Source organism: Camarhynchus parvulus, chromosome 20, assembly GCF_901933205.1.
Source record: "Camarhynchus parvulus chromosome 20, STF_HiC, whole genome shotgun sequence".
Taxonomy (NCBI): Eukaryota; Metazoa; Chordata; class Aves; order Passeriformes; family Thraupidae; genus Camarhynchus; species Camarhynchus parvulus.
The window spans coordinates 391,589-415,214 of NC_044590.1; the positions used below are offsets into that span (position 1 = coordinate 391,589).

Here is a 23,626-nt window from a genome sequence, read left to right on the forward strand (position 1 = left end):
TATCCAGTGTTTTGGATACATTAAGCATTTGGGTTTTCAGGTAAATGAAAGTCTCATCAGAAGGATAAATTAATGTATTTGTGCTTTATGAAATGTCTCAGAACCTATGATAATCGATGTGTTGGTCTTAGAAGCTTGCAGACCTGTAGGTTACAGTCCTCTGCTAGCAATGGTTTTACACAGCCTTGTCCCAGTTGCAGTGAAAAGTTTGTTCCAGGTCTCTCTGAGGGAAGGAGCCTTCTGTGTTCTGCTGGTGATTCAGCAGATGCTACCAGAGAGCTCAAACAGCAAATCCAGGGTTGCTTTTCTCCTTTTCGTGCGTGTGCTCATTGGTGTGTGGTGTGCTCCCCTCAGCAGTACCAGTGACTAATGGCAGTTAAACTGGCCTTATTCTGGTATCTGGTTCTGAGTAGCTGTGTTCCTAATACCACTTCTCTGAGATTTGGTAGTTTTAGGCCTTTAGTGAATAAGAATCACTGAACTTCTCTTTTTTTGATAGCAATGTAGTTATTGATGTTTTAGAATAATAACTTTTTCAGTAAAATTTTGGCTGATCAGATCACCTGCATCTTGAAAACTTTAGAATTTGGGGGAGAAAAAAGTTTAAAAGGGATATTGTGTGTTTGAGTTCTTTTTCTTTTATTTTTAAGACCCCAGTGAAGAAACCAGGTGATGGAAGAAAAGTAACCTTCTTTGAGCCGGGCTCTGAAGAGACTTCAGCTAGTGAGTAACCTGGTGAAAGCAGCAGGGCCCAGCTGGGGGTGTCAGCTCTGTTCCCAGTCCCTTCAGCAGTGCCATCTAGCACTCTGGGATGAGCAGAGCTGTGCAGCTGCTGCCTTGCAAACCAAATGGAGCCCTTGGAAAGGTTTGGTTCAAACCCCAAAGAGCTTATTCCTCCCAAGGCCCCTGTTCCTGGCGTGAAGATGAGAAAGGGTGTCGGTACTGACTGGTCAGCCTCAGGCAGAGTTGGAGAGGGAAGGAATGGCCTTGTCCAGAACCACCTCAGTCTGTGCCGGGTCTCTGGTGGCTGAGAGCAGGAGCTGTGCCTGCCCTTGTTTCAGGCAGTGAATAGTTGTGATGGTCACACCCAGGGTGGCAGGCTGGAATCAAAACACCTCAAACCTGGCCACACTGTACACAGACATTGCTTTCTGGAATGTCATCTGGTGGGAGGAATCATTATGGAAAGTTTGTCTATCACCACAGATTGCTGTTCTGGAGAGCGTATTTCAGGTACTTTATGTGTTTCAGTATTACTTTGCTATTTAAATTATAGTAAGTTGGAATTGACATGGACTTTAGTATTGTTTTACTGCATCCAGAAGATTTTAGGTAAACTTCCTGACTTCCTATTCAGATTTTGCTGTTCCTGTTTTCTTCCATTTACAAATTTTGGCTTTCATCCTTAGACTTAAAACAGCTCAGTCCTGCAGAACTTCATTAATCTGTTCTGCCATAAAAATGACTCCTTTGGTTTATTTTGGTGGCCCTATCTTCCCCACCTTTCTTGAGCACACCTGTGCAAGTTTCAGCCATAACTCTGTGTGAATTCCCCTTAAAAAGCTGTTCTTATCCCTCTTTAACTTATACCATAATGTCAGCAAATTGCTGTCAATTGACTGTGGCTGGACATTTGCTGTAAATAGTCTTGCCTCTTTGTGCTAACATTCCATTTTACCTTTCCTACCTGCTTGTTCTCACTATATACAGTTTAAACTTTGTGGACTGTCACTCTCTTTACATCCTTAATGGTGGCTCTGGCCATTCTGTGGTTTCATTATTTGCTCCTACAGTTTAAATGATGGAATAGAAAATTCTGAAAGCAAAAGATATATTTAGAATATGGTTGCAACTGAGGTGTCTGTAAGCTTGACTGACCTGGAGAAGCTCCTCCTGGAGGTAAAGGTGCTCCCTTTGGCAGAAGCAGCTGTTGCACTGAGTCAGTAATTCAGTAAGAAAACTCTGTCTCGATGATGCTGAAGCTCTGACCCTCCAAAGGCTGATTGAGCCTACCAAGTTTGTTAGTATGTCAAAAGTAATTTGAAATGAATTATTATTTTCCAAAGTGACTTTTGGTGCCTGTGTGTGCCTGCAGGAGGACTCTCAAACAGCAGCTCTTCAGTGTGCACCTCTCTCCTCCCAGGTAATAAAGAAGATGAGTTCAGGATGCCTTATCTCAGCCATCAGCAGCTTCCTGCTGGCATTCTTCCCATGGTCCCTGAGGTTGCACAGGCTGTAGGAGCCAATCAAGGACACCACACCAAAGAGTTCAGTCGGGCAGCTCCCAACCCCGCCAAGGCCACGGTGACGGCCATGATCGCCCGGGAGCTGCTCTACGGGGGCACCTCTCCCACTGCCGAGACCATCCTGAAGAGCAGCAGCTCCTCAGGACACTTCCCCCACGGGCCTCTGACCAGGCCCTCCGAGCAGCTGGACTATCTTTCCAACGTCCAAGGAATCCAGGTAGATGTTCAATTTCACGGCACTTCTTCCAAAGCTATTGTTCAAAAGCTTTTTAGTTCTGTTGGTGAGAGATGAGTTCTGAGCCTGCTGAAATGCATGTAACCATTTCGCTTTACCTACGACACGTGCCAAATTTTACATCTTTTTAAATTTAATTTTCAAGTGTGCATTTCTGTACCATTCTCAGCCCCAATTCACTGCTACTGTGAGGTCTTGGAAGAACAAAATTAAAGCAGCATTTTCTGAAAATTGTCCCAGTGTAGGAAGACATTGTGGACTTGAACTTAGCTGATGTGAAATCAGATTTTTTCACTAATCTGTCATACATTAACATTTGCTGTAAGCTCTGCATTTTCTCACATTCACTCCCTTTAAGGGGAATTGCATTAAGTTCCTGTATTCATATGACAGATGAGCTCAGTGGATCAAAAAACATAATACAGAAATTTGAAATGCAGTTAGCAGTGATCAGAATAAAGGTTCCAGTAACAATCTTTATGAAGGAGCCACTCACATTCAGGAGCCCTGCCAAGCTCTTTTGAGTACTAAAAAACATTGTAAGTGAGGTTAAACTTTAAATGGAGGGGTTCTACTGGCTAAGAGAATGATGAGAAGAAAGGCTAAGTGTCATATATGGGCAAATAATCTGTAGCAGTTGTGATATACTTCCAGTACTTGGTTAACTGAAAAGAAGTAAATCCTTCTCTTTTCTTCAGGTTGAATATAAGGACTTTCCAAAAAATAACAAGAATGAGTTTGTATCTCTTATAAACTGTTCCTCTCAGCCACCACTGATCAGTCATGGGATTGGAAAGGATGTGGAGTCCTGCCATGACATGGTATGATGAACATTGCTGAAATGCTGCTCTTGGGCCTTCCCTGAGGGGACACCAAGGTTTTATATCAGTGATGGGAGCAATTAAATGTTCTACGGTTCCCTGGCTAATTTTTGTCTAATATTTCACAGGTTGCAGAAATAATGATTAACAATAACAGAATGTAATCTAAATAATGCTTAATATGCTAAACATTTGATCACAGTTTTAGTCTACAAAAAGCACATTTGCTTTGTCTTGATAGTATTTGCATGAGCCCATGACAGTAAATGCACAAAAAGGAATGTATAAACCTAACAGCTTATTTCCTTATTATATCAGAATGGGCTGATGTTTCATTGGGAGCTGTGATACTTGGGCACAGGTTCCCAGACTTGCAGTGGAAGTGGAATTCCCCTATGGAAGAAATGCAGTTCAGCACTGGATAGTAAAAGACACTCTAAATCTGTTCAGCTCCCTTTATAAAAAGGATTTTTTTATTACCAGTGGCTGAAATATTTCTTTGTGACAGAATGAGCCTGCTAAAGTGAAACCTGCAGGGGACTTTGGCTCTAAAAGACTTTAGGTGAAGCTGATAGGATGTTCTCAGTCTCCTCCCATTCAGAGGAATTGTTCTTGTTCTTTTGGTCTCCAGAGGTGATCTGAGTGTGGCAGCCTGAAGGAGTCATTTGCAGTGTTTGAAAACCCTTAGGAAAACTTGGTTCTGCTGATTTTTATACTAAAAATTGTTGCAGTGCTTTCCTAATGGACACTGTGAGCCCCCTCCTCAGTTCAGGTTTCAGCTGTCACTAAGGCACGTGCCAGAGTCAGGGGTATGCTGGAAAGCTGCACCTGAAATTGGTCTGAATGAAGTGGGGAAAAAGAAGTCAGTTCTCAGGGGAGGTGACTGACCTTGGCCTGAGCTGTGTCACACTGACGCTGCTAAACTGTCACGTGGGCCCCTCCTATTTTGTATTTTTGATTCTTGTGTAACTTGTTTTCTTTTTTGGAAAAGGATGCTGGTTCTGTGTATTCTTCTGTCCTTTGTCTTAAGCTCTGCACAGTTTGAGCTGTTACTAATTTAGTGTCTCTTTTCTTACTGTTTCTAGTCCTGGTGTGTTAGTTTTCCCCCAGCACTGAAACAAGTGCAGTGGGAATCCCCAGTCACAGCACCATCCAATTGTTTAATGAAGATGAAATTCTACACCTTTGCATTTTCCACCATAACTATGGAACTTTAAAAAATTCTTTAAAAATATTGCCAAAATAAGAACATTTGTTTGGGTTAAGTGAGTGCTTTCACTAAATTACTGAACTGTCTGGAGGCTGAATTGCTGAGTGCTCTCTCTTCTCTTTAGGCTGCATTGAATATTTTAAAGTTGCTGTCTGAGTTGGACCAACAAACCACAGAGATGCCAAGGACAGGAAATGGACCAATGTCTGTGTGAGTGGTTCCCATCGATGTCCCTTGCACTGATGCAAATTAACCCTGCGAGAGTTTTTAGACAAATAACGTGAGGGGTTTGATTTGCCAGAAAGGTTGAAATGCCAAGGGCTGTTTGCCTTCCAGCAGGAGCAGAGGGAGGGTTGGATGGTCAGTCCTGTCACTTTCACGTGTCAGAGGCAAAGCAGTGAGCAGGAGTGAGTGGGTGAAGTGTGCTGGCTGTGGTGTGACCCCAGCCCTGTGTGACAGCTCTGGGCCCCAGCAGCTCTGGCCTCCCTCAGCTCAGCTGCCCCTTCCCATTTCTCTGTAAGGAGTGTGACTCTGCAGTGGCCTCGGGGTTCCAAATGCTCCTCTCTCTCTCCTGCAATCTTGTGTGTCACAGGTAAAGGGGTATGCAGGGGTCAAAGCTCATTTTCAGCAGAAACATGGAGAAGTGCAAATTATTCTCTTGGCTGGGTTTGGAAGGAGAGAAAGTTGAGCCTCTCATTGAGATAATAAGCTCTCAAATTAACAGTGGTGAGATTAACAAAGTGCTAATTGATTAAAAATCAGGGCAGTTATATGGTAACAAATTGTTAAATGCACATCAAATTATTTGTATCCAATTTAAAGTATCTTATTTGTGGAAATAGCGTTTTGTCTCCTAAGTAACAGGTGTTTTCTCATTTTAGATGTGTGAAACAAGAAATGGAAAGTGACCCTCTCCTCAAACCGGCGAGCGCAAACCCTTTGGGACAAACACTGGACAGCACTGCCTGAAACAGGCTCTTGACTGAACCCAAACCTGAAAGCACCAGAGAAAATCAAATGCTTCCTCTTAATGTAACCTAACTGTTGGAGTGCTACAGTCTCTACAACCTACTGTAGTGTCTAAATCATAACTGTTGCTTTTTCTTCAAACAGTGATACATTTTTAGTTTCATTATGTTGTTTTGATTGAAATGACACTATACATTTTTCATTTAAAAGTTTCTTAATTGTATCTAGAACCATAGCACAGTTTAGAAACTTTGTCTTCTGAGACTGACATGTTACCTGTGAACTAACTTGGGAAGATCATATCCATGTATGTGGTTATTTTGGTTTTATTGGAATAGCAGCGTTTCACTGGAAACAGGCTGTGTCCCACCATTTTAAAAAGCCCCATATTTTTGCAAACCAGCCCTAATTATCTAATGGTTGAATGAATTTAAACACTTTAGGAATTTTAAACTTGGTTTGATCATTTTTGGTTAATTTCTAGTTTTCTTGAGTGTGGGGTAGGGGAACTTGAATGCGACGTGACTTTCAGTGATCTCTGAGCTGTGTTTTAGGGACTGTGTGTTGGTGGCTCACAGCTCACTACAGTACAGGATATGATCTCAATGTAGTGCATATAAAACTGCAGATTGATTTTCCTTGAGTGCTTTATACTGTTTAATTACATCTCCATGTAGGGCTGAAAAAAATTACCTATGTTTATATATAACTGTGTTGCTTTTGATGTTGTGTTCTTGCGCACGGTCGGTGCGCGCTGAGGTTTGCATTGGTCCAGGTACAGCACGATAGCCGCGCGAGTTCAGTACTGCTTCCGTTCATTGTTTACGCTGGAATTTTTTCTCCCCATGGAATGTAAGTAAAACGTAGTGTTTGTCACCAATAAATGGTAATACTAAATTTTTTTGGTTAGTTTATTCCTGTACACCACCACAGGGGCTGCTTTTTTATAGATTTGTAATGCTTGTGCTCTAGTCTGGGCAGTGTGTTGAGCTGTGGAGTAACTTCCAGTGGTTCTCGAGTGCATAGAGAATGTTCTATGTTCTGTGCTGTGCAGAGCAAGGGAATGCAAAGTAACGTGGGTACAGTTTGTTATTTGTGCCACAGTGTTAGTGCAGCTGTATTAATGGGAGCTCAGACTGGACTTTAAAGTGAAACTTAAAAGTTCTCTTAAATGAGGAACCTGGCACAGCCAGTGGATGGGACTTCCTCAAAGTAGAGACTTTAACTCTGTTTCCTTGTTTGCTTGTGAGCTGAGCCACAGCCTTGCGTTGCCTCAGCGATGCTGGGGGCAGTGCTGCAGAGCAGAGCTTGGCTCCTGCAGCAGCGCTGGCCCCAGCACTGGCCCCGCAGGCTGACACGTGTCTGTGTCTCGTCCAGTGTGAGCTACGGTCAGTGTTTACTTACCTGTGACCTGCAGGAGCAGTTCCTACACCTGTGTGCAGCGCCCACGGGAACTTCTGCCACAGAGGGCAGTTCCTGCAGGTGCTGTCTCAGAGCTAAATGTCTTGGCCATTTCATTTGCATCATCCAAAGCAATCGGGCCACAGGAACTGAAGACCAGATTGCATTGAATCACGTTGGGTGTGATCATTATAAGCTAAAAAGCCCCAAACATTGTAAAGGTTTTTTTGGTTTTAATTTTTTTTTTTACATTTGTAGAACTAAAATGCTGTACATTTAAAAATTAAAAGAAACTTGCTAGGCTGAGGCTTTGTATTGCAAATTTTTCCAACTCAGAAACTCCTTACTAAACCACTCCTATTGGAAAACAGGGAGTGCACTGACAGCAGTGGGCCCAGGTTCTCCCTACCTTCATCTGCTGCACTTGACTTTTCTCCTCGGATGGGACTAGAGCCTGCTCTTGGAACTCTTCTGCAGCAGTCACTTGTGGCTAATGCTGTGTTTTATAGGAACCTGGATTAAGGCACTTTGGCACAGGGAGCTGTTCAGTGCTGTTAAACACCCTGATCCCCTCTTGGGCCTGTGTAAGAGAAGTGTCTCCTCTCCCAGACCTTGCTGCAATCACAGCCTCCTGGTGGGACACTCCATGGCACCGTGTGGATTCTGGGTAAGCTGACGTGAGCTCTGGATAAAAGAGGGGCTTTGCCTGACTACTACAGTCCCTTGCTTTTCCTGTTGTCTCCTCTGTGCCTGATGCAGCAAAGGCAGAAGACACAGCTGAAACAGTGCTCTTGTTTCTCCTCAGAATTGCCCCCTCATTGCCCCAGCCTTTTAACCTTGCAGCCATTCTGCACGCAGAGCTGCCCGGGGCAGGGCAGGGAGGGCTGCGCTCACCATCTTCCACTCCTGGATTCAGAGCCTGAAGGCCTGATTCCCCAAGGAAGAAATATGACCTTGTGATCCATCAGTCTTGGTTTCAAGATAAAGATCTGAAAGAATTTCTGCCAATTTTTTTGGGAATATTGGCCTGCAAGATAGCTAAAATGCACCTTTTAATTCTTATAAAAGGCTCTGTAGGAGAGCTGAAAGGGAAGCAGCCTGGAGCCTGTGAATTTTGCGTTTGGGATTTTTCCTATTCTAAAAGAACAGCGTGTGTGATTTGGCAGAAGCTCATGAAGCTGTTTTTCCAGCCCCCATCAGTGTGCTGACTGTTTTATTTTGACTATCACAGTGAAGCTGCTGACCCAACAGTTCAGGGAGATCTTTTAATGGCTTTCTTGATGCCTTTTTTTAAAATAAAGTCTATTTGCTGGAAAATCACAATATGTATTACAAATGTCAAGAATATTGTAGGCATCTGGTGCTGGTTTAGATTGTGTTGGGAAAGCAGAGGTTTTATCCCTACCAAAGTTTAGATTTCTTCATAGTCAGTTCTGGTTTTAAAAGAACCCTGAACATAAAAATGTAGCAGTTAAGGGGATGGCACATGAAACATTTGTTTAGCAATTCAAGAACAGTTCATCTTTTCCCGTCTCCCCTGCTCAGAGAAAAGAATAGTTTGGTGCTGACACTCATGAGCTGGCACATGGGAGATGCTGACAGAATCCCTGCGAGGGCTGGCAGAGAATACAAATAAATTCTTCGGGGCTGTGGTACTTTAAAAAGAAATAAATGTGTCTGTCAGCCATTTACCCTAACCCTGGGCATGCCTGTGGGCTGGGCAGGGCACGGGAGTGTCCCCTGATGTCCTGGGATGGGCTGTGGGGCACCAGAGCTCCTGCTGCGCTGCAGGGGAACAAGGAGGAGAACTGGGAATGGAGACTTTTGCTGCCTTTTGAGAACTTCCTCAGTCCAACGAGCCTGAGCTGAAGAACTAATTTAGCTAAAGATATTTTCCACCTGGTTTTGCCAAGGAGAATAAAACCCAAACATAAAATTGAATAAATGTAATACTAAGTTCTGCTGCAGCTGTTGACTATCTCAGACCTCCCCACTTTCCCTTCCTTGCCAAGCTAGGCAGCACAAATCACATTTACAGTTCCTTTTGGGTTGTGCATGTGACAGGGGTTTGCAGTGTAACAAGATTAGTTTTCCCTGTAATCCTCTTAAAATGTCCTTCCTTTGATTGTCTTTTCATCTTTTGGTGTTCTGGTACTTGGATTAACAGCACTGAGATTTATTCCACAAGTCCTGTTTGATAAGCTGCTTTCAAAAATTATTTGCCTACAAACACACTTAATTTGGAAAAATCATTTTAACAGGAGCTGAATTAAGCAGTGTGTATTTTACAAACAGAAAAAAAGCAAAGCATGGAGCCATGACAGGATTCTGAGCCAGTCTGGACCAGAGCTTCTTCCTGCAGGACACAGCTCTTCCTCTCCTGCGTTTAGTCCCAGATGCTGTAAAGGCTTCTGGCTTTGTTCCTCTCCCTTTCCGTGCCCCTGCTCCATTTCAACCCCACTCTTCCGCTGCTGTTACTCCAGACAGAAGTTGGTGCCTTCCCCGGGCGGGCGCAGCCCGGGCTCGGGCAGCGCGGTTGGCTGCACACGCCGCTGCCTCGGGGAACACCTGCAGTGTTCAGGGCCGGCATGCGGCACGGCTCCCCCGGGGCCGCGGGACTGCGCTCACACCCCCTTCCCAAGGCGAATTTTTAGCTATAAAAGTCACAGCTCACTTGGTGCTTGGGTTACAAACTGGGCTGCTTTCATTCAAGACACATCCTTTGCTTTCTATTTCATTTCTCACGTTAGTCAGTGGCAGACGATTTAACGCAACATAATTTACCTGTCTAAAGTACCTGCAGACAGGGGCAGGTCCCCCGACACAGCCCCAAGCCGAGCGCGGGCGCGCCCACCGCGCTGCCGCGGCTGCGGGCTGGCAGCCATGGGGAGCACGGCCGTGATGGACGTAGGCGCTGCAGCGGCCGTGCCTTCGGGCAAGGCAGAGTATCTCTTAACTTGTTTTTTATTTTATTTTGTAAAAGAAAATTAAGTGTCCAAAGCCACGCTCGGCGATCCCAAAGGATACCAAACGTACCGATACCTCGGGTTCCGCTGCTCGCCCCGCTCCGCCTGCCCCGGCCGCCTTGACCCGCCCGCAGCGCGGCCAGGCCTGGCCACGCGGCGCAGCGCCCGCCCCGCGCGGCACCGCGAAATGGCGGCGCCTCCCGCCCCCTCCCGCGGCTCCGAGCTCGCCACAGCGCTGGGCGGGCGCACGGGCACCCGGCCCCTCGCCGTGAGCCGGCCCCTGCTCCTGACGTCGCAGCAGCGGCTCCGCAAGGCACCGCCCGGCATGGCGGCGATGGCGGCGCCTTAGCGCGGGCAGCGGGGCGGGCCTGGGGCGGGGCCTGCGGAGCCCATAAATTCCCTCGCGCGGCTCTCCGCGGCCTCTTGCTCTTGGGTCGGCCGAGGTGGGTGCAGGTGCTGCGGGCAGGGAGCGTTCGGGAATCCCCCCTGCCCCTTCCCTAGGAGTGGGCCGGGCCTCTGCGGGCGGCCGGAGGCGTCTCTGTGCCCGCCTGTCGGCCGGGGCAGCGCCGCGCCGTGTGACCGCCGCGCTCCCGCTGGGCCCCGGGTCCGACCGCAAGGGCGCCTGAGCGGGCTCCGGCCGCGCTCCCGCCGAGCTCACTCGGAGCTGCCCGGGCGCTCGCTGGTGGAGGTGATGACTCTTTCCCCGTCAGAGCGGCAGTGTTGACTATTGCTGTCCAAGCCAGGTCGTGTCTGATGTACCAGCGAAGCGGCCGCGGGCCGGCGCTGACCGTCCGCTGCTCCCGGTGCTTATTGTGCTTTGTTTCTCCGTAGGACGGCGGAGCCCAGGGCGCCTGCGGGAGCCCCGTGCCCGGAGCCAGGCCGGCGATGAGGGCACTTCCCCGGCGTGCGCCGGCAGGCGCGAGCCTCTGCCGGGGCCAGGCGGTAAGTCTGCGAAATAGCTGTTCCGAACCGAATTAAGCCCGTACGTGTTTATATTTGCTCTTCCAAAGGAGTTACTGAGTTACATGGGCCGCGTGTTGCCAGTGTCACTGTAGGGAGCAGGTGTGGGTCCCTCCCGCAGGAGCCCCGCGGCAGGGGCTGCAGGGCCCCGGACGGGCGGTGGTGCCGGCCCGGGGGCTGTGCGGGCCCTTCCTGCGCGGGCACCGCACGGTCCCGGTGCTCATGGCCTGGGCAGCACGGCGCCTGCCGGCGGGGAACGGGAGCCCCACGTGGACACCAGGCCTGGGGCTGCCAAAGGCAGTAATAATCTGTTAATCTCTTCCTGACGCCTCTTTCTGTTAAATGACTTGGCTGTCTTGAACTCTGCTCTAGAACACCCATACATTGCTGTTCTCCGTTTTTTGGGACTATTTCCCTGTCCTCTGTACTTGTAGAACATGCCAACCAGCCACATTTTGGGGGAAGAATTTACATTAACTCCCTCATTGCCTATAGTTCTGACAGGCAATGTGGGAGTGTGGCACAGCTGCTGTGGGTGTGCAGCCACAGCTCCCAGGGACTTGCTGGTGTAAGTGATGACTGATTTTTTTCCCCATCAGAGCGACAGTGTTGATTACTTGCTGTTCAAGCCAGATCGTGTCTGATGCACCAGCAGGGAATTGCTGTTGTGATCCACACCCTATATTAACAAATGCCCAAAATTTTGAAATCGGGGCCCCGATGCTGACAGTTCCCTTTGGCTTTACCCCCAGGGCACTGAAGGCAAAAAGTGGGGAGTTGAGCCTTGGGGAGACCTGAAGTTCAGGCTCCAGCCGACAGTGAAGAGGTGTGTGATGTGAGCAATTGTCTTGGTTTGCTCTACCGTGCCTGAATCTCTAGCAAATAATGGTAAGCCTTTGAAGTAAGTGTGAATCACATTTAATTAAATTTACAAAGGAGAAGGGAGGGGGGGAAAGGGGAAGAAATACCTTTCTGCAAGGGAGTTGCTTCCAGTTTATCCCTACAGACTGTACTGATAAGCATTAGCCTAGGTATTGTAGAAGTGAGAGTACAGGGATTTTCCTCCTGCAGAAGCATTGCTTTGAGGTCCTTTGGGCCTCCCATTCCATCATGTCCAAAGTGAATGGCAGCCAGCAGGCCAGGAAGCTGCAAGCTGCCCCTGTGTGAGCTGAGCTGGAACAGCGTGGTAGCTTACAGCTCTGTCCTGTGTGCTTCCCTGCTGCATTGTGTTCAGAGGGCTCATTTTAAGGGCACTGTGCATGGACACCCCTGGGTGATGGGCAGCCCCAAGCAGCTGCCCCACTAAGGAGCAGGAACCACTCTGGCTGAAGCTGTCCCTGTGGGAGGTGCTGCTGGCAGGGCTCTTGTGCCCTGACCCTTGCTGGCCAGGCTAAGGGAGTGCAGAGGACTGCCAGTGTGGGCATGGCTCTGCTATTAGCTCATAGTGCCTGTGGCTCTGCCAGGGATGTGGCAGTGTGGCACAGCTGCTGTGGGTGTGCAGCCACAGCTCCCAGGGACTTGCTGGTGTAAGTGATGACTGATTTTTTTCCCCATCAGAGCGACAGTGTTGATTACTTGCTGTTCAAGCCAGATCGTGTCTGATGCACCAGCAGGGAATTGCTGTTGTGTCCCACACGCTGACAGGGTCTGGTGCTGACAGTTCCCTTTGGCTTTACCCCCAGGGCACTGTGAAGGCAGAAGTGGGGAGTTGAGCCTTGGGGAGACCTGAAGTTCAGGCTCCAGCTGACAAGGAAGAGGTGGGGATGAGGACATTGTCTGGTTTGCTCCACCATGTGTGCCCCTTTGTCAAGGCGGAATGGTAAGTCTTTAATTCACCTGTGTTCACTGGGTTTAATAAAGAAAAAGGGAAAGAATACCTTTTTCCAAGGAAGTTCAAGTTTCCTGCAGGGAAGTTCCTGTTAAAGTTTTTTCCAAAGATTTCAAATTCAGGGCAGTGAGGTCTGAAAGATTTCAATTCAACTTCAAGGGCATAAATGTAATGTTTTTGTCTTCTCTTGTTTAAGCAGTGTTAAAACAAGGTACTTCTTGCACAGTCTGGGAACTTTTGTTCTTTATAGTTTTTGGGTTCACTCCCTCCAGTGGGAGGTTCTCACTGTCTTGAGAAGTGGATGAAAGTCATGCTTTCAGCACTGTGTCTGTTTGCCAAGAGAGGGATTGCTTTTGGTGTTCTTTTTGTTACTTGAAGATAAACTATGTAACATCTGAAAATCTGTCTGGTTAACACTTCACTAATTTTTTGAGAAAGTGTGGGTAACAGAACTTCATCAGATCATCAGCTGTTGCCACTGGCTTGTCCAGTTCCAGCCATATGTTGCTGTTAAGAGCAGCTGCTCTGTCTCCAAGGAGGCTGAAGTTTCCCAAGAGCAGGATTGTGCCCTCTCTCAGCAAAAGGATGCAAGTACTCAGTTCAAATGGTGGAGCTGGTTGAGCTGACTGAATGTTTCTCTGGCACTCTCTGCCCTGTTAGTTCCTGTCAAGTCCTGCCCTGAAAGCTCCTACAGTGCAGTTTGAGTTCATCCTGTTTGGAGTGCTTGGCAAGGAGGAAACTCCTTCTCTTTAGAGAGCAGCTGTTGTCTAGTGGTTTTTATGGGGCCTGGAGTGGATTTGAAAGCTGTATATTTGCTGTTTGTGGTACTGTGGATAGACAGAATGTTCTCTGTTTTCTTGACAGTTTGGGATTTACAAAAAGGTGTCCTGGGCCCTGCTGGAGTTTGAGTGTTCTGCTTAAGAAGATGGATGGTTCTGCTGCTCCCATGCTGCTGCCTGGGATCCTCATTCAAGCCACAGCATTCCCATACCCTGCAATAGCTGACCTCTCAAAGCCATCAGGAGTGATGGATTTGTGTCCTGCCAGCTTAGACAGAGGGTGTTACATTTTCTGTCACCTGGGTCCAAGGCATGTAACTGGAATGGATTCTGGAACTTGCTGCATGTTTAATGCAGTTGGATGCTTTTGTCTGCAGGGGCTGCATTCCCTGCCTGGCGCAGATCATGTTATCCTGCCATAGCATGCAAGGAAAGGAAGCCTTTCCTGGGAGTAGCTGTCAGTTATTGGGAGGATGGATAGGAGGGGAGTCAGGGCTTGGTTCTCCCCTGCCATCCAGAAAGCTGCAGTGGTGTGTATGGCAGCCTGTGAAGTGGCCAAGGCGCGTCTGGGGTGCTGCAGCACAGTGTGTTTCTGTACTGTTGGAAGCCTGGTTTTAATAAAAATCTTGAGTAATGGGTTGGTTTGGCTGGTAACTGAAATTCTCTTGACCCACATTTAACAGCTCATTCCGTGGATCTCGTGGTGGTTTGGGGAGTTGGAGAGCACAGCGCACCAGTGTGCTGCTGTGAGTGGTGCTGGAGCTGCCTGCTGCCTCAAGCCGAGAGGTATCTCATGGCAACGGAGCTCCACATACCCTGGAGCAGGAGTGCTTGGCTGAGGCTGTGGCTGCTGCTGTGCTGCAGGTCTGGGGAGAGGTGCAGTCTGCTCATCTGTGTAAATTAATCAGTTTCAGTGGTTCTGGGGTGGGGCTTGAGGAGTCTGAGCTGAGAGTGGGCTTTGGCATGTATGCTTAGTGGGAAACAGCAATGATGGAAAATCTGCTACTATTCAACATTCAAAGCAGTCTTCAATTAAATTGAGTAGAGATTTTTCTTATTCAATTAATGTAAGCAGCCTGATCTCTTAAAACTGCTTACTGATGAGGGACCAGAACTGCTGCTAATACAATTACTTTCATTAATGTAATGAGTAGACCTACCAGCAGACATTCTGTAGGAGGAGAGAGTGCTTGTCCAGTGGGAGCTGGAGAGACATGCAGCTGAAACCTGTTCTTGGCATGTTCCATTGCCTCTGCAAGAGCAGTTGCTCAGGTCAGGTTTCAAGCTCTGCTGCTATTGCATGTATGCATCGGGATGATACTTGAAACTGTTGGTAGATTACTAATCCACCCTGGTTGGTACATTACTAATCCCAGGCAACCCCTGAATGCTGCAGGGATGGTTTGGGTACACGGGGGCGCCTGGGGGCAGGGTTTGATCACCTGGGGGCACCTGGGGCCGGGGTTTTGGGCACCTGCAGCGCTGCTGCGGCCCGCAGGGGGCGCCGTGCCCGGCCCGCAGGGGGCGCCGTGCTGCCGCTGCTGACCCTCAGGGCGCCGGCCCGCGGGCACCCGGAGCGCCCCCGACCGGCCGCGGTGTCCCCGGAGCCCCCCCGACCCGCCGCGGTGTCCCCGGAGCCCCCCCGACCCGCCGCGGTGTCCCCGGAGCCCCCGACCCGCCGCGGTGTCCCCAGAGCCCCCCAGATCTGCCGTGGTGTCCCCGGCCCCCACCGGTCCAGCCCCCCCGCATGGTGTCATTTCTCCCGGGCCCCCGACCGGCCGCGGTGTCCCCAGAGCCACCCCGACCCGCTGCGGTGTCCCCAGAGCTCCCCAGACCCGCTGCGGTGTCCCCAGAGCCCCCCAGATCTGCCGTGGTGTCCCCAGAGCCCCCCAGACCCGCTGTGGTGTCCCCAGAGCACCCAGACCTGCTGCGGTGTTCCCAGAGCCCCCAGAACAGCTGTGACAGAACCTCTTGGGGTGTGGGGAGCTGGTACAGACACTGCTTGGGCTGTAGCAGCCATGGGGGACAGACAACCCTGTTAGAAAATCTCTTACTACAGTGCTTTGGTAAGAGGTGGGGATGAGGAGGTTTAACTCTGAATTTAAAGCAGCCTGACTTTCAGTAGCCCTGGCCAGCTCCCGAGTTTGTGTGCTGGATGGTTTGAATGCGGGGATGGAGCTCAGGTGTGCTCTGTATGAAGGCTGGCCTGCAGCTGCTCCTGTGCCAGGAGGGCTCCCTCCAGCACAGCCACACTGTGCGTGCTCTGAGGGCTCTGCAGGGCTGGGGCCAGGCCCAGCTCTCCCCTCCATCAGCTGTCAAGAAACAGATCTTGCTGTTGGTACTTGTGTAACTTTCTAAACTGAAGCCTGGAGTCACTCACTGGGCTGGTATGTTTAAGCAAATGTTTACTTTTCTCAAACAGATCTGTTTCTTGCTGCCATGAGCATTTAGAGAAAAATAGCACAGATTATTTCTCTGTCTGGTGTTGCTTTTAATAGAAATTTTCATACATAGGGAGAGTTTTAACATTTGTATTCCCAAAGACCCAGGCATATTTTGGCTGTATGGTGATTATTATATTCTTTTTAGACCCATGTGTTAGCTGCTGCATTAGTTTATAGCAAAGCACAGCCCATTACTAATTGCTGCTTCTAATTGCTGTGTTACTTCCTCTCTGTTCAGTGATAAGATTATATGACACATCAGCTGTGTCATGCTGACATTACCTTATATTCTGCTTACTAATATTAATACTTTCTATAAAGGAAAATAAAGAAGACTGGAGATATTCTCCCAATGTCTGTCTGTCTGATTAATCTGTGTAGTGCCATCTCTTTAGCTTCTTAACCTAATTTGTTCCAGACAGGAACTCTATGCAGTGTGAGATTGAGGTCATTCTGTTTGTCACACCCGGGTGAGTGGCTGGGCTGGCTCCAGGAGAGTTTTAATGCCCAGCTCCAACTCTAGTCTGGAACTGGATCACAAACCCCTCTAATGACCATGCTGAAGGTCTTGCAGGGAGACACCAAGGGGCACTGTGGATTTGTGCTGCAGATGCTGAGGTGTGTGGGGAGCCAGGAGAGCTCTGGAAGCACCTGAAGCCTTTGGCCAGTGCAGTAGGGATTTGAGAGCAAGGCTTTGTACAGGCTGTCTGTGAATTAAAGACTCACAGGGGTTGATATCATCCCAGAGGAGGAAGATTTTAAGGAAAAAACCAAAAGGTCTTGTATTTCACTGTGTAACATAACCTGTCATTAACCTGTGGCCTGCTCAGGAACATTTGCTGGTGTGTGAGTAGAGGGGTGTGATCCCCGGAGATGGGTTGGGAATAAATCACAGGAGCATGTCTTTTTGTCCAGCTGAAAGCCAATTTCATTTCTCAGTGGTCTGTAATTAGAGTAGCATTTTGTCACTGGAAAGTTTTCTTTGTCCTGCAGAAGCCCCTTATTGAGCCATCGGCTCCTAAAGAAGGCAGGTGGTTATTTCAGAATGGAAACAGCTACTGAAAAAGCTTTTCATTTTCAAAATCTAACCAAACTGTTGATCATGGGAAACCCTGCTTTTACCACATTCTTCCAGAATTGAGTACTGAAGCTACAAAGGATGCAGCTTTTGTGTAGTAGTTTTTAAAAACTAGTCTTCCACACGGATTTTCTTTGCTGCTGCCTCATCCCTGAGAGCTGATAACAAATGGTCTTATCAAGAGCTACTGTTGGTGGCATGGTAGGACTGCCAGGCCTTTCCTTCTTTCACTGTGGCCTGGAGATGCAGGAGTATGAAAGATTTAGCCCCCAAGGGACTGTCACAGCAGCCCTGTTTCTGCACAGACTGTCACTTGATGACACAAAACATTGCAAATCTCTGCATCAGCACATCCTAAAAAGGGCTGTGCAGTGTGCTGGCTTCACCTCCACACCTTGTGTGACTGTACAAACAGATCCTGTTGGTAAATTCCTGGGGGAAGTGTGTGAGAGAGAGCAGGAGTGAGCCTTTTGAGTAGAAGGTAATGAAGTTGTCAGATCCCTTTCCCTGCAAATGAAAATCAGCTGATGATGGTGACACATACTGGGTCCTGCCTGTTTCCCTTTAGGAGTTTTATCACCATTCATCATTATGATCTCCATAATTTCTACTACCTGGGTTTTGGAAAAAATGAAACTTTGGAAATCCAAAGCAAAATGCTGCTGAAAAATGGCTTTGTACTGTAAACAAGCAGGGCAGCCCCGCCTGGGGGAGAGGCTGCTCTGGAGGATGAGCCGTTCCCATGACAACGCTGAAAACCTCCACCGCTGGGTAGCAGCAGCAAGGTCTCCCACAGCGAGACCAAAGCAGGAGCTGGGGCCATCCCCAGAGCTGCCGGGGGCTGCCAGGGCGCAGCGCTGCCCGTGGTGCCCAGGCTGCTCCCCCGGCACCCGCCTGGCTCCGCACAGAACCGCACATAACACGCAGCACCCCCAGTCGGATTTATGCAAAAGCAGAATTAAGCTCAACTGATGTTCCTACACCTCCTCCTGCTCTCCAGCTGAGGATCTCAATTTTTAATGATGGAAAGTCAAGCAAAAAAACCAGATCCTTTTACAGCCTGCTGAAGAACCCATGTGATTTTCTTTTGTAGAGAAACCTTTCACTGACATGGGATGGAGAAAGAGAGAGGCCATGGGGGAATTGTGCTTTTCCTCACCCTAACCCTGTAATGTCCAGCCTGGGACTAAGCAGTTTTCTTTTGCATTTGAAGCAGGTGGTGTTTAAAGACCATTTTTTACATGGTATCTTCATAGGCCCATCAGCTCCCTGAGTGTCCTGGTATGTGGGATTGCATTCATCTGAAGAATGAGGATCTGCTTCCTTCCATAAGGAAAGAGCCCTGCCACATTTAGAAACAAAAGATAAAATATGCCCAGAAATGGAGCCAAAGGTAAAGAAAAAGAACAACAAAAAATTTAATTTTCTTAAAGAGCTGTGTTGTTCTAATGACAAACTGTTCCTTTTGCGAGTTGAGCATATTCTGCTGGAATGGCAGGAGTTAGCAATACTTCTCCATAACTGAGACCATTCTGTTATCTCTAGCTTTCCAAACATTTTTTGTCCTTTATTCTTAATTTTGAGTATTTTGAGTCTTTAAGTATTAAGATCACTGACTCTCTCTTCTTTTTTTTCCTTTTTTTTCCTTTTTTTTTCCTTTTTTTTTTTTTTTTCTGTTTTTTTTTTAAGAACACTCATCCTCCAAAAGGTTTTAGTAGCAAATGTTCATTATTACTACCTGGGCTTATCTGAAAGTGTCAATAATTTGATATTGGGCTCAGCACTTTGATGTCTCACAAGCAGTGCCAGCTGCAGCAGGGTGGCGAGGCTGGGACCCTGCTGCCGTGTTTGGCTCCCGGCCTCTTACAAACTGCAGCTCTTCTCTGTTTCACCTTCTCAGCTGTCATCCCTCACCATTCCTGTGCAGGGCCCCTCAGGAAGATGCTCTGGATGCTCATCCTGTCCTGCATTTACGTGCAGCGAGCAGCTCCTCCAGCCTCTCCCCTGATCTCATTAAAGCTCTGGTTTCAGCAGTTGGGGATTTGTAATTTTTTTTTGTTGTTGTTGCTGCTACTGCTGGTTTTCTGCATCACCACTCATTCTTATAATTAAAGTGACAGCTCTTGAACTAGTGTGTCAAAACAGCATGATTTAGTCAGAAAAGTACTGGGAAGATCATCTCTAATCAGACAACAGTGATTCATGTTTAACTAGGTAAAGGCAAACCCTGGATGCTGCTGGCGCCTGGAGGAGCCTCCCCAAGGACAGGGTGTTGGTAGCAGCTTGCACACCCGGGCCCCGCTGCTGGGGTTTATGGTGGAAACTGTTTAACATGGTCTGTGCTTGTGTCAGGGCTGCAGCTGACAGCTCCAAACCTTAGCAAAGCTTTTCAGGCCGATTTTCTAGAAACTGTAAGGAAAAAACCAAAAAAGAAATATAAAGGAAATTATTTTGGTTTGAAAATCAATTTATATTTCCCAGTCGGCTGGACATTCCTTGTTTACAGAAGTCCAAGCTCTTTGTTCCCTGTTCTCTTGGCATCACAAACCAGGTATGCCAGTCCTGAAGGAATCTCAGTGCAGAAATGTCAAGTGTGGGTGATGTTTGCAGCCACAGGAATGTGCATCTCCCCTGTGGTGTGTGGGGCAAGAGGGGCACAGGGCTGGGTGAGCATCCTGAGAGCTTCTGACTCTCTGCTGGCTCCTACTCCCAAGCTTTATCTTGGCCAAGTTCTCACCCTTCCTCCTGCTTTTTCTGCTCTGTGCTCTGCTGGCTGCAGTCCCTGGGGCTGTAGATACCCAGTACATGCACATCTATATGTGTGTCATTGCTGTTTGTGTAAATGCCCTGTGGCCCCATGACAGCTGCACATGGGCAGGCCTTTAAATCAGTCCTGATTACAGTGGCTGCTCTCCAGCATCCTGGGCTGTAGTGTACAAGCATCCTGGATTAATGGCAATATTTTTATATTGCCTTAAATAAACTTCCATTCTTGACCAGAGTGTTGTACTTCATTACACGGGAATGTTAAATGCAGTATTTATCTGCAGAGCTATGCAATCTTACAATAACAATATTTGACGCTGCTTAGATTAAAGGGCTCTGGTTTCAAGGGCAGAAAGGATTTCTAGCTGGAAGGAACCAGCCCTTCAGTGCTTAGGTACCACCTAGCAGGAACCTGAGCTTCCAGTTCATTTTCCAGGGAAGTTTCCAGCACTGAAGTCACTGACCTTTGTGAGAGGATCACTGCAGTGACAGACTGGTGCTGGTCCAGCAGGCACCTCCTGTGCTGCTCCTGCTTCTGAGACAATGTGCTCTCCACACTAGGGACAGGATCTTTGATTTCAGCACAGGTGACCTGAGCTGAGAAACAGGAGTGACTGGGAGTGTGCTGCCCTGTGAAGGTCACTGAATTGGGAGTTTGGGCCTCAGGTGCAACAGCTGGGATAGTGCAGTGGCTCCAGGAGTGGCTTTGGGCAGCCTAAGTGCTGCTAGGATCTCTGCCAGGATGGAGGTGAGTATACATGACACACTTGTGAATTGTTCAAAGAACTTAGTGGGTGGGAGAGGAAAGAAAAGGGATGGTGAGGGTGCCTTTTTCCCCTGTGCTCTCATACAGTGGAAAGCTGATGACTGGGAGCTATTGAAATGCTTATAATTGTCCCATTAGAGACAGAAAATGTAATTAAAAGGGGTAGCAATCTCTCTCCAAATTCCAAACATTGCAGTCTATCTTTGAAAGCAATTTTGGCTATTAGCACAGGTGGTAAAGTCCCAGCAATTGAACCCAATCTAATTGCTGTGTCAAACCACCAAGGAGAAAAAATGAGTTCCCTTCCAGATGCCACCAGACACATGTGCTGGGTGGGGAGGGGGCACAGGCAGCCCAGGCAGGAGCCCCTGGGGTGGGCGCCCCAGGGAGGAGCAGAGGGCTCTGTCTGTGCCGGGGGCTCTGCAGGAGCAGCCCCCAGTGGGGCTGTCTGCAGGTGGCATCGAGAGCTCTGACTGCTGTGCTCGAGCAGCTCAGCCAAGTGCTCTCCCAGACAACAAGCAAATCACTCACATGTTCTTCAGGTTTTGCTCAGATGTTGAAGTTTCAATTCCTCATGCCGGGAAAAAGAGCATTCCTTAAATTTGCCAGCAAAGCTGAGATGTGTGTAAGTGGGACAGCTGGCAGTCAGTGCCACCCTTCCCTCCCAGGCCACAGGAGTGCCTGGGCAGCTGGGCCCCTTCTGTGCAGAACCAGGGCGTTCATCCGGGCTGCAGTGGGCAGCCAGGGTAGGTGCAGTTAGTTCTGAGCTTTCGGTGCTCTTCACAACTTTCCAAAAGGCCTTCAATTCTTCAGAGCCTTACAGAGATTACAATAAATTTAGTTTTGTATTTCTCAGACATTATGAGGTTGACCTAAATATTCGGCACGTGAAGCTTGACTTCAACACCTCATGTATTTCCTTTCAGAGAAAATCTGCAAAACTCTGTTCTCTTGCTCTCCCATTGAGTTGTATGTATTGCTTTTCTTCTGGGACCAAAATGAAAAGGACTGAAGCGCAGAGAAAGAAAATCTTCCTGGGTCTTCCTTACCCCATGAAAATGGAGCTGTAAGCATTACTGGGGGTGGAAGCAGTGGCTCTCCCCGTCCCCCTGGCTCAGTGCTGCCCGTGTGTCTCTGCTGGGAGAGTCTGATCCCACCAGTCCCCGTGTCTCTGACACGTCCTGCTGCTCCTCTGCCAGGTGGGGCTGGGGAACCTGCCCCGAACACCACGAGTGAGGAATGAGGAATGGTGGAAGCGAGCAGCTTATGGCAGCTCAGAGTTCACCTGTGTCTCCACAGTCTCCAAGACCTCCTGTCTCAGCTCTGCAGCCTGGAGAGTGCTGAAGGGGATGGAAAGGAAGCAATCCACAAGGAAAGTAAAACAGCTAAATTTTTGTTTCATTTCCCAAGAAATAAGAGAAGATTTTTGCAGCTAATGAATTATTTCTGAAAACACTAGTATGAGCTGCAGGCAACATTAGCGTCAAGTTTCCCAATGAGCAAGAATCACTTATGTACCACTTTAAAATTCTAATGTATTTTCATTTGCCGTAGCTCAACTCTAACATGACTGGAGGTCTGGAAAGAGGCCAGAAGAAGTTGCCATGTTTCCAACAGATTATTGTCTCCTCAGATGAAGCAGTGGAAAGCAGTTCCTGGATCCAATTGAAGCCTGGGGCTATCAATTATCTCAGCAGAGAGGCTCCAGAGCCCCTCGTTAGCGCTGGGGATGGGCAATTTCAGCTAAGCAGAAAAATTGGTTGTGTCAGAGGTTAAATAGCTCTGCTGCTGCTTAAAACCAGGTTTGCTCTGGACTTCAGAGGCACTGGGGTTTCTGCCTCCTTTTCAAAGAAACCCTATGGCAAATCTGGAGTCAAACCCCAGCCAGGAATGGGGGCTGGAATGCAGAAACCCACAGCCCATGACCCCCTCCTGTCCCACCTCCCACCCTGAGCTGAGCCTGGGGCACAGGCAGAGGGAAGGTGCTGCTCTGCAGAGCCTCCAGGGCTGGGTGGCTTGCCATGGCACTGCTCAGTGACTGAGGGATGTGTCATCTGAGAGAAAAAGAGGAACAGATGGCAGAGGGAGTTACAGTGGGAGGAAAACCCAATTAGAAGTCCCAGCATGGTTTGTGTTGGGGATATGGATCTTATACCTTCAGTAACAGCCAGGGAAGGAGAGATACCAGGCTTTGTCACCCATGGTGGAGAAAATTCTTGTTCCAGGCAGAGAATGATATGAAAAAAACTTTGGTAAAGCTTCTGGGAGATTCTTCTCTGAAGGGAGAGTGAGTGAGGGAGATACACAATAGGCGAGATGGACTTAGCATGTCCAGTGTGTGGGCTCAGTATTCCCACAGAGGTTTTTTAGCTTCCCCCCCTGGAAGAACGTTTAATAGTTAAAAGAGCAGCCTGAGATTTGGAAGTCTGGGAATATCCCAGATATTCCCCAGGGAATACCCCTGGGAATATCCCCAGCCCCTCCTGGCAAAAGCACCTTGGCATCAGTCTTGGAGGGAGAGGGACTGGGCAAGAAAGAGTGAGAGATTTCTGGTTTTATTCCCTAAAAAAAGGGCTACAGAATGAAATAAAAATAATAATTCCTGAATAACATGAGATATGGGAGGATTAATGTATTTTTGCTCATTCTTTCTCACTCTTGTTTTTTTCCATTAAATTGGTGCTACACTCTTAATTACCTTGCTGGATACACCATGTAGGTCTCAGATCACTGACTAATGTTAATAAATTTTTCTTATGAAACAGGTATGTGTTTTCTGAGGGGTGTTCAGGAGCAAAGGGCCAGGGCTAAATACACCAGCAGAGCTCAGGCACTCCCAGGCCTCCTGGTCAATGACCAAGGCAGCCTGGAAACTCACAAAGCAGCCCTGGTGGAAAGGACTGCCCGTCCTAAAAGCTTTTTGTTCTCTACAAAGAAGTCCTAGAAATGCACTTTGGTGAGTTTATTCTGGAACCCATGAGAGTATCAGTTGCACAAACTTTTCCTCATGTAGGCATATATTAATAAAACTGCAACACAGTATGGGGTCTTGCTGCCCTGGACATCCTCTTTAAATACCTCAGTGTCTATAAAACCTTCCTGCAGCTCGGGGTATGGCCCAGCACCTCCCATTCCAGCTTCCAGCCATCCACCCTGA

General features: G+C 48.2%; 1 protein-coding gene, 1 long non-coding RNA gene and 3 other non-coding genes across 13 annotated transcripts in view; all 5 read left to right on the plus strand.

Moving 5' to 3' along the window:
- STAU1 (staufen double-stranded RNA binding protein 1) overlaps positions 1 to 7,185 on the plus strand; it is a 28,290-nt gene extending 21,105 nt beyond the window's left edge. For 5 of the 7 annotated variants that reach the window (XM_030963212.1, XM_030963208.1, XM_030963211.1 and 2 more), the window contains 5 exons: positions 651 to 723; positions 2,096 to 2,463; positions 3,180 to 3,302; positions 4,637 to 4,722; positions 5,394 to 7,185. In XM_030963212.1, coding sequence (XP_030819072.1) covers positions 651 to 723; positions 2,096 to 2,463; positions 3,180 to 3,302; positions 4,637 to 4,722; positions 5,394 to 5,481 — 738 coding nt within the window. In that variant the 3' untranslated portion in view covers positions 5,482 to 7,185. The remainder of the gene's footprint in view (positions 1 to 650; positions 724 to 2,095; positions 2,464 to 3,179; positions 3,303 to 4,636; positions 4,723 to 5,393) is intronic. The other 2 variants (XM_030963209.1, XM_030963210.1) reach the window with 2 other exon arrangements.
- Positions 7,186 to 10,275: 3,090 nt separating this feature from the next.
- LOC115911962 lies at positions 10,276 to 14,052 on the plus strand. Of its 3 annotated transcripts, XR_004061326.1 has the most exons (5): positions 10,276 to 10,291; positions 10,680 to 10,790; positions 11,561 to 11,696; positions 12,491 to 12,627; positions 13,501 to 14,052. It is a non-coding gene; the product is annotated as an uncharacterized LOC115911962 (long non-coding RNA). The 3 variants fall into 3 exon arrangements; XR_004061327.1 differs by lacking the exon at positions 10,276 to 10,291 and having other exon boundaries at positions 10,298 to 10,790; positions 11,561 to 11,709; XR_004061325.1 differs by lacking the exon at positions 10,276 to 10,291 and having other exon boundaries at positions 10,298 to 10,790.
- Positions 10,527 to 10,611, plus strand: LOC115912192. Its single transcript, XR_004061336.1, has one exon. It is a non-coding gene; the product is annotated as a small nucleolar SNORD12/SNORD106 (small nucleolar RNA).
- LOC115912190 lies at positions 11,371 to 11,461 on the plus strand. Its single transcript, XR_004061334.1, has one exon. It is a non-coding gene; the product is annotated as a small nucleolar SNORD12/SNORD106 (small nucleolar RNA).
- LOC115912191 lies at positions 12,329 to 12,419 on the plus strand. Its single transcript, XR_004061335.1, has one exon. It is a non-coding gene; the product is annotated as a small nucleolar SNORD12/SNORD106 (small nucleolar RNA).
- Positions 14,053 to 23,626: the final 9,574 nt, after the last annotated feature.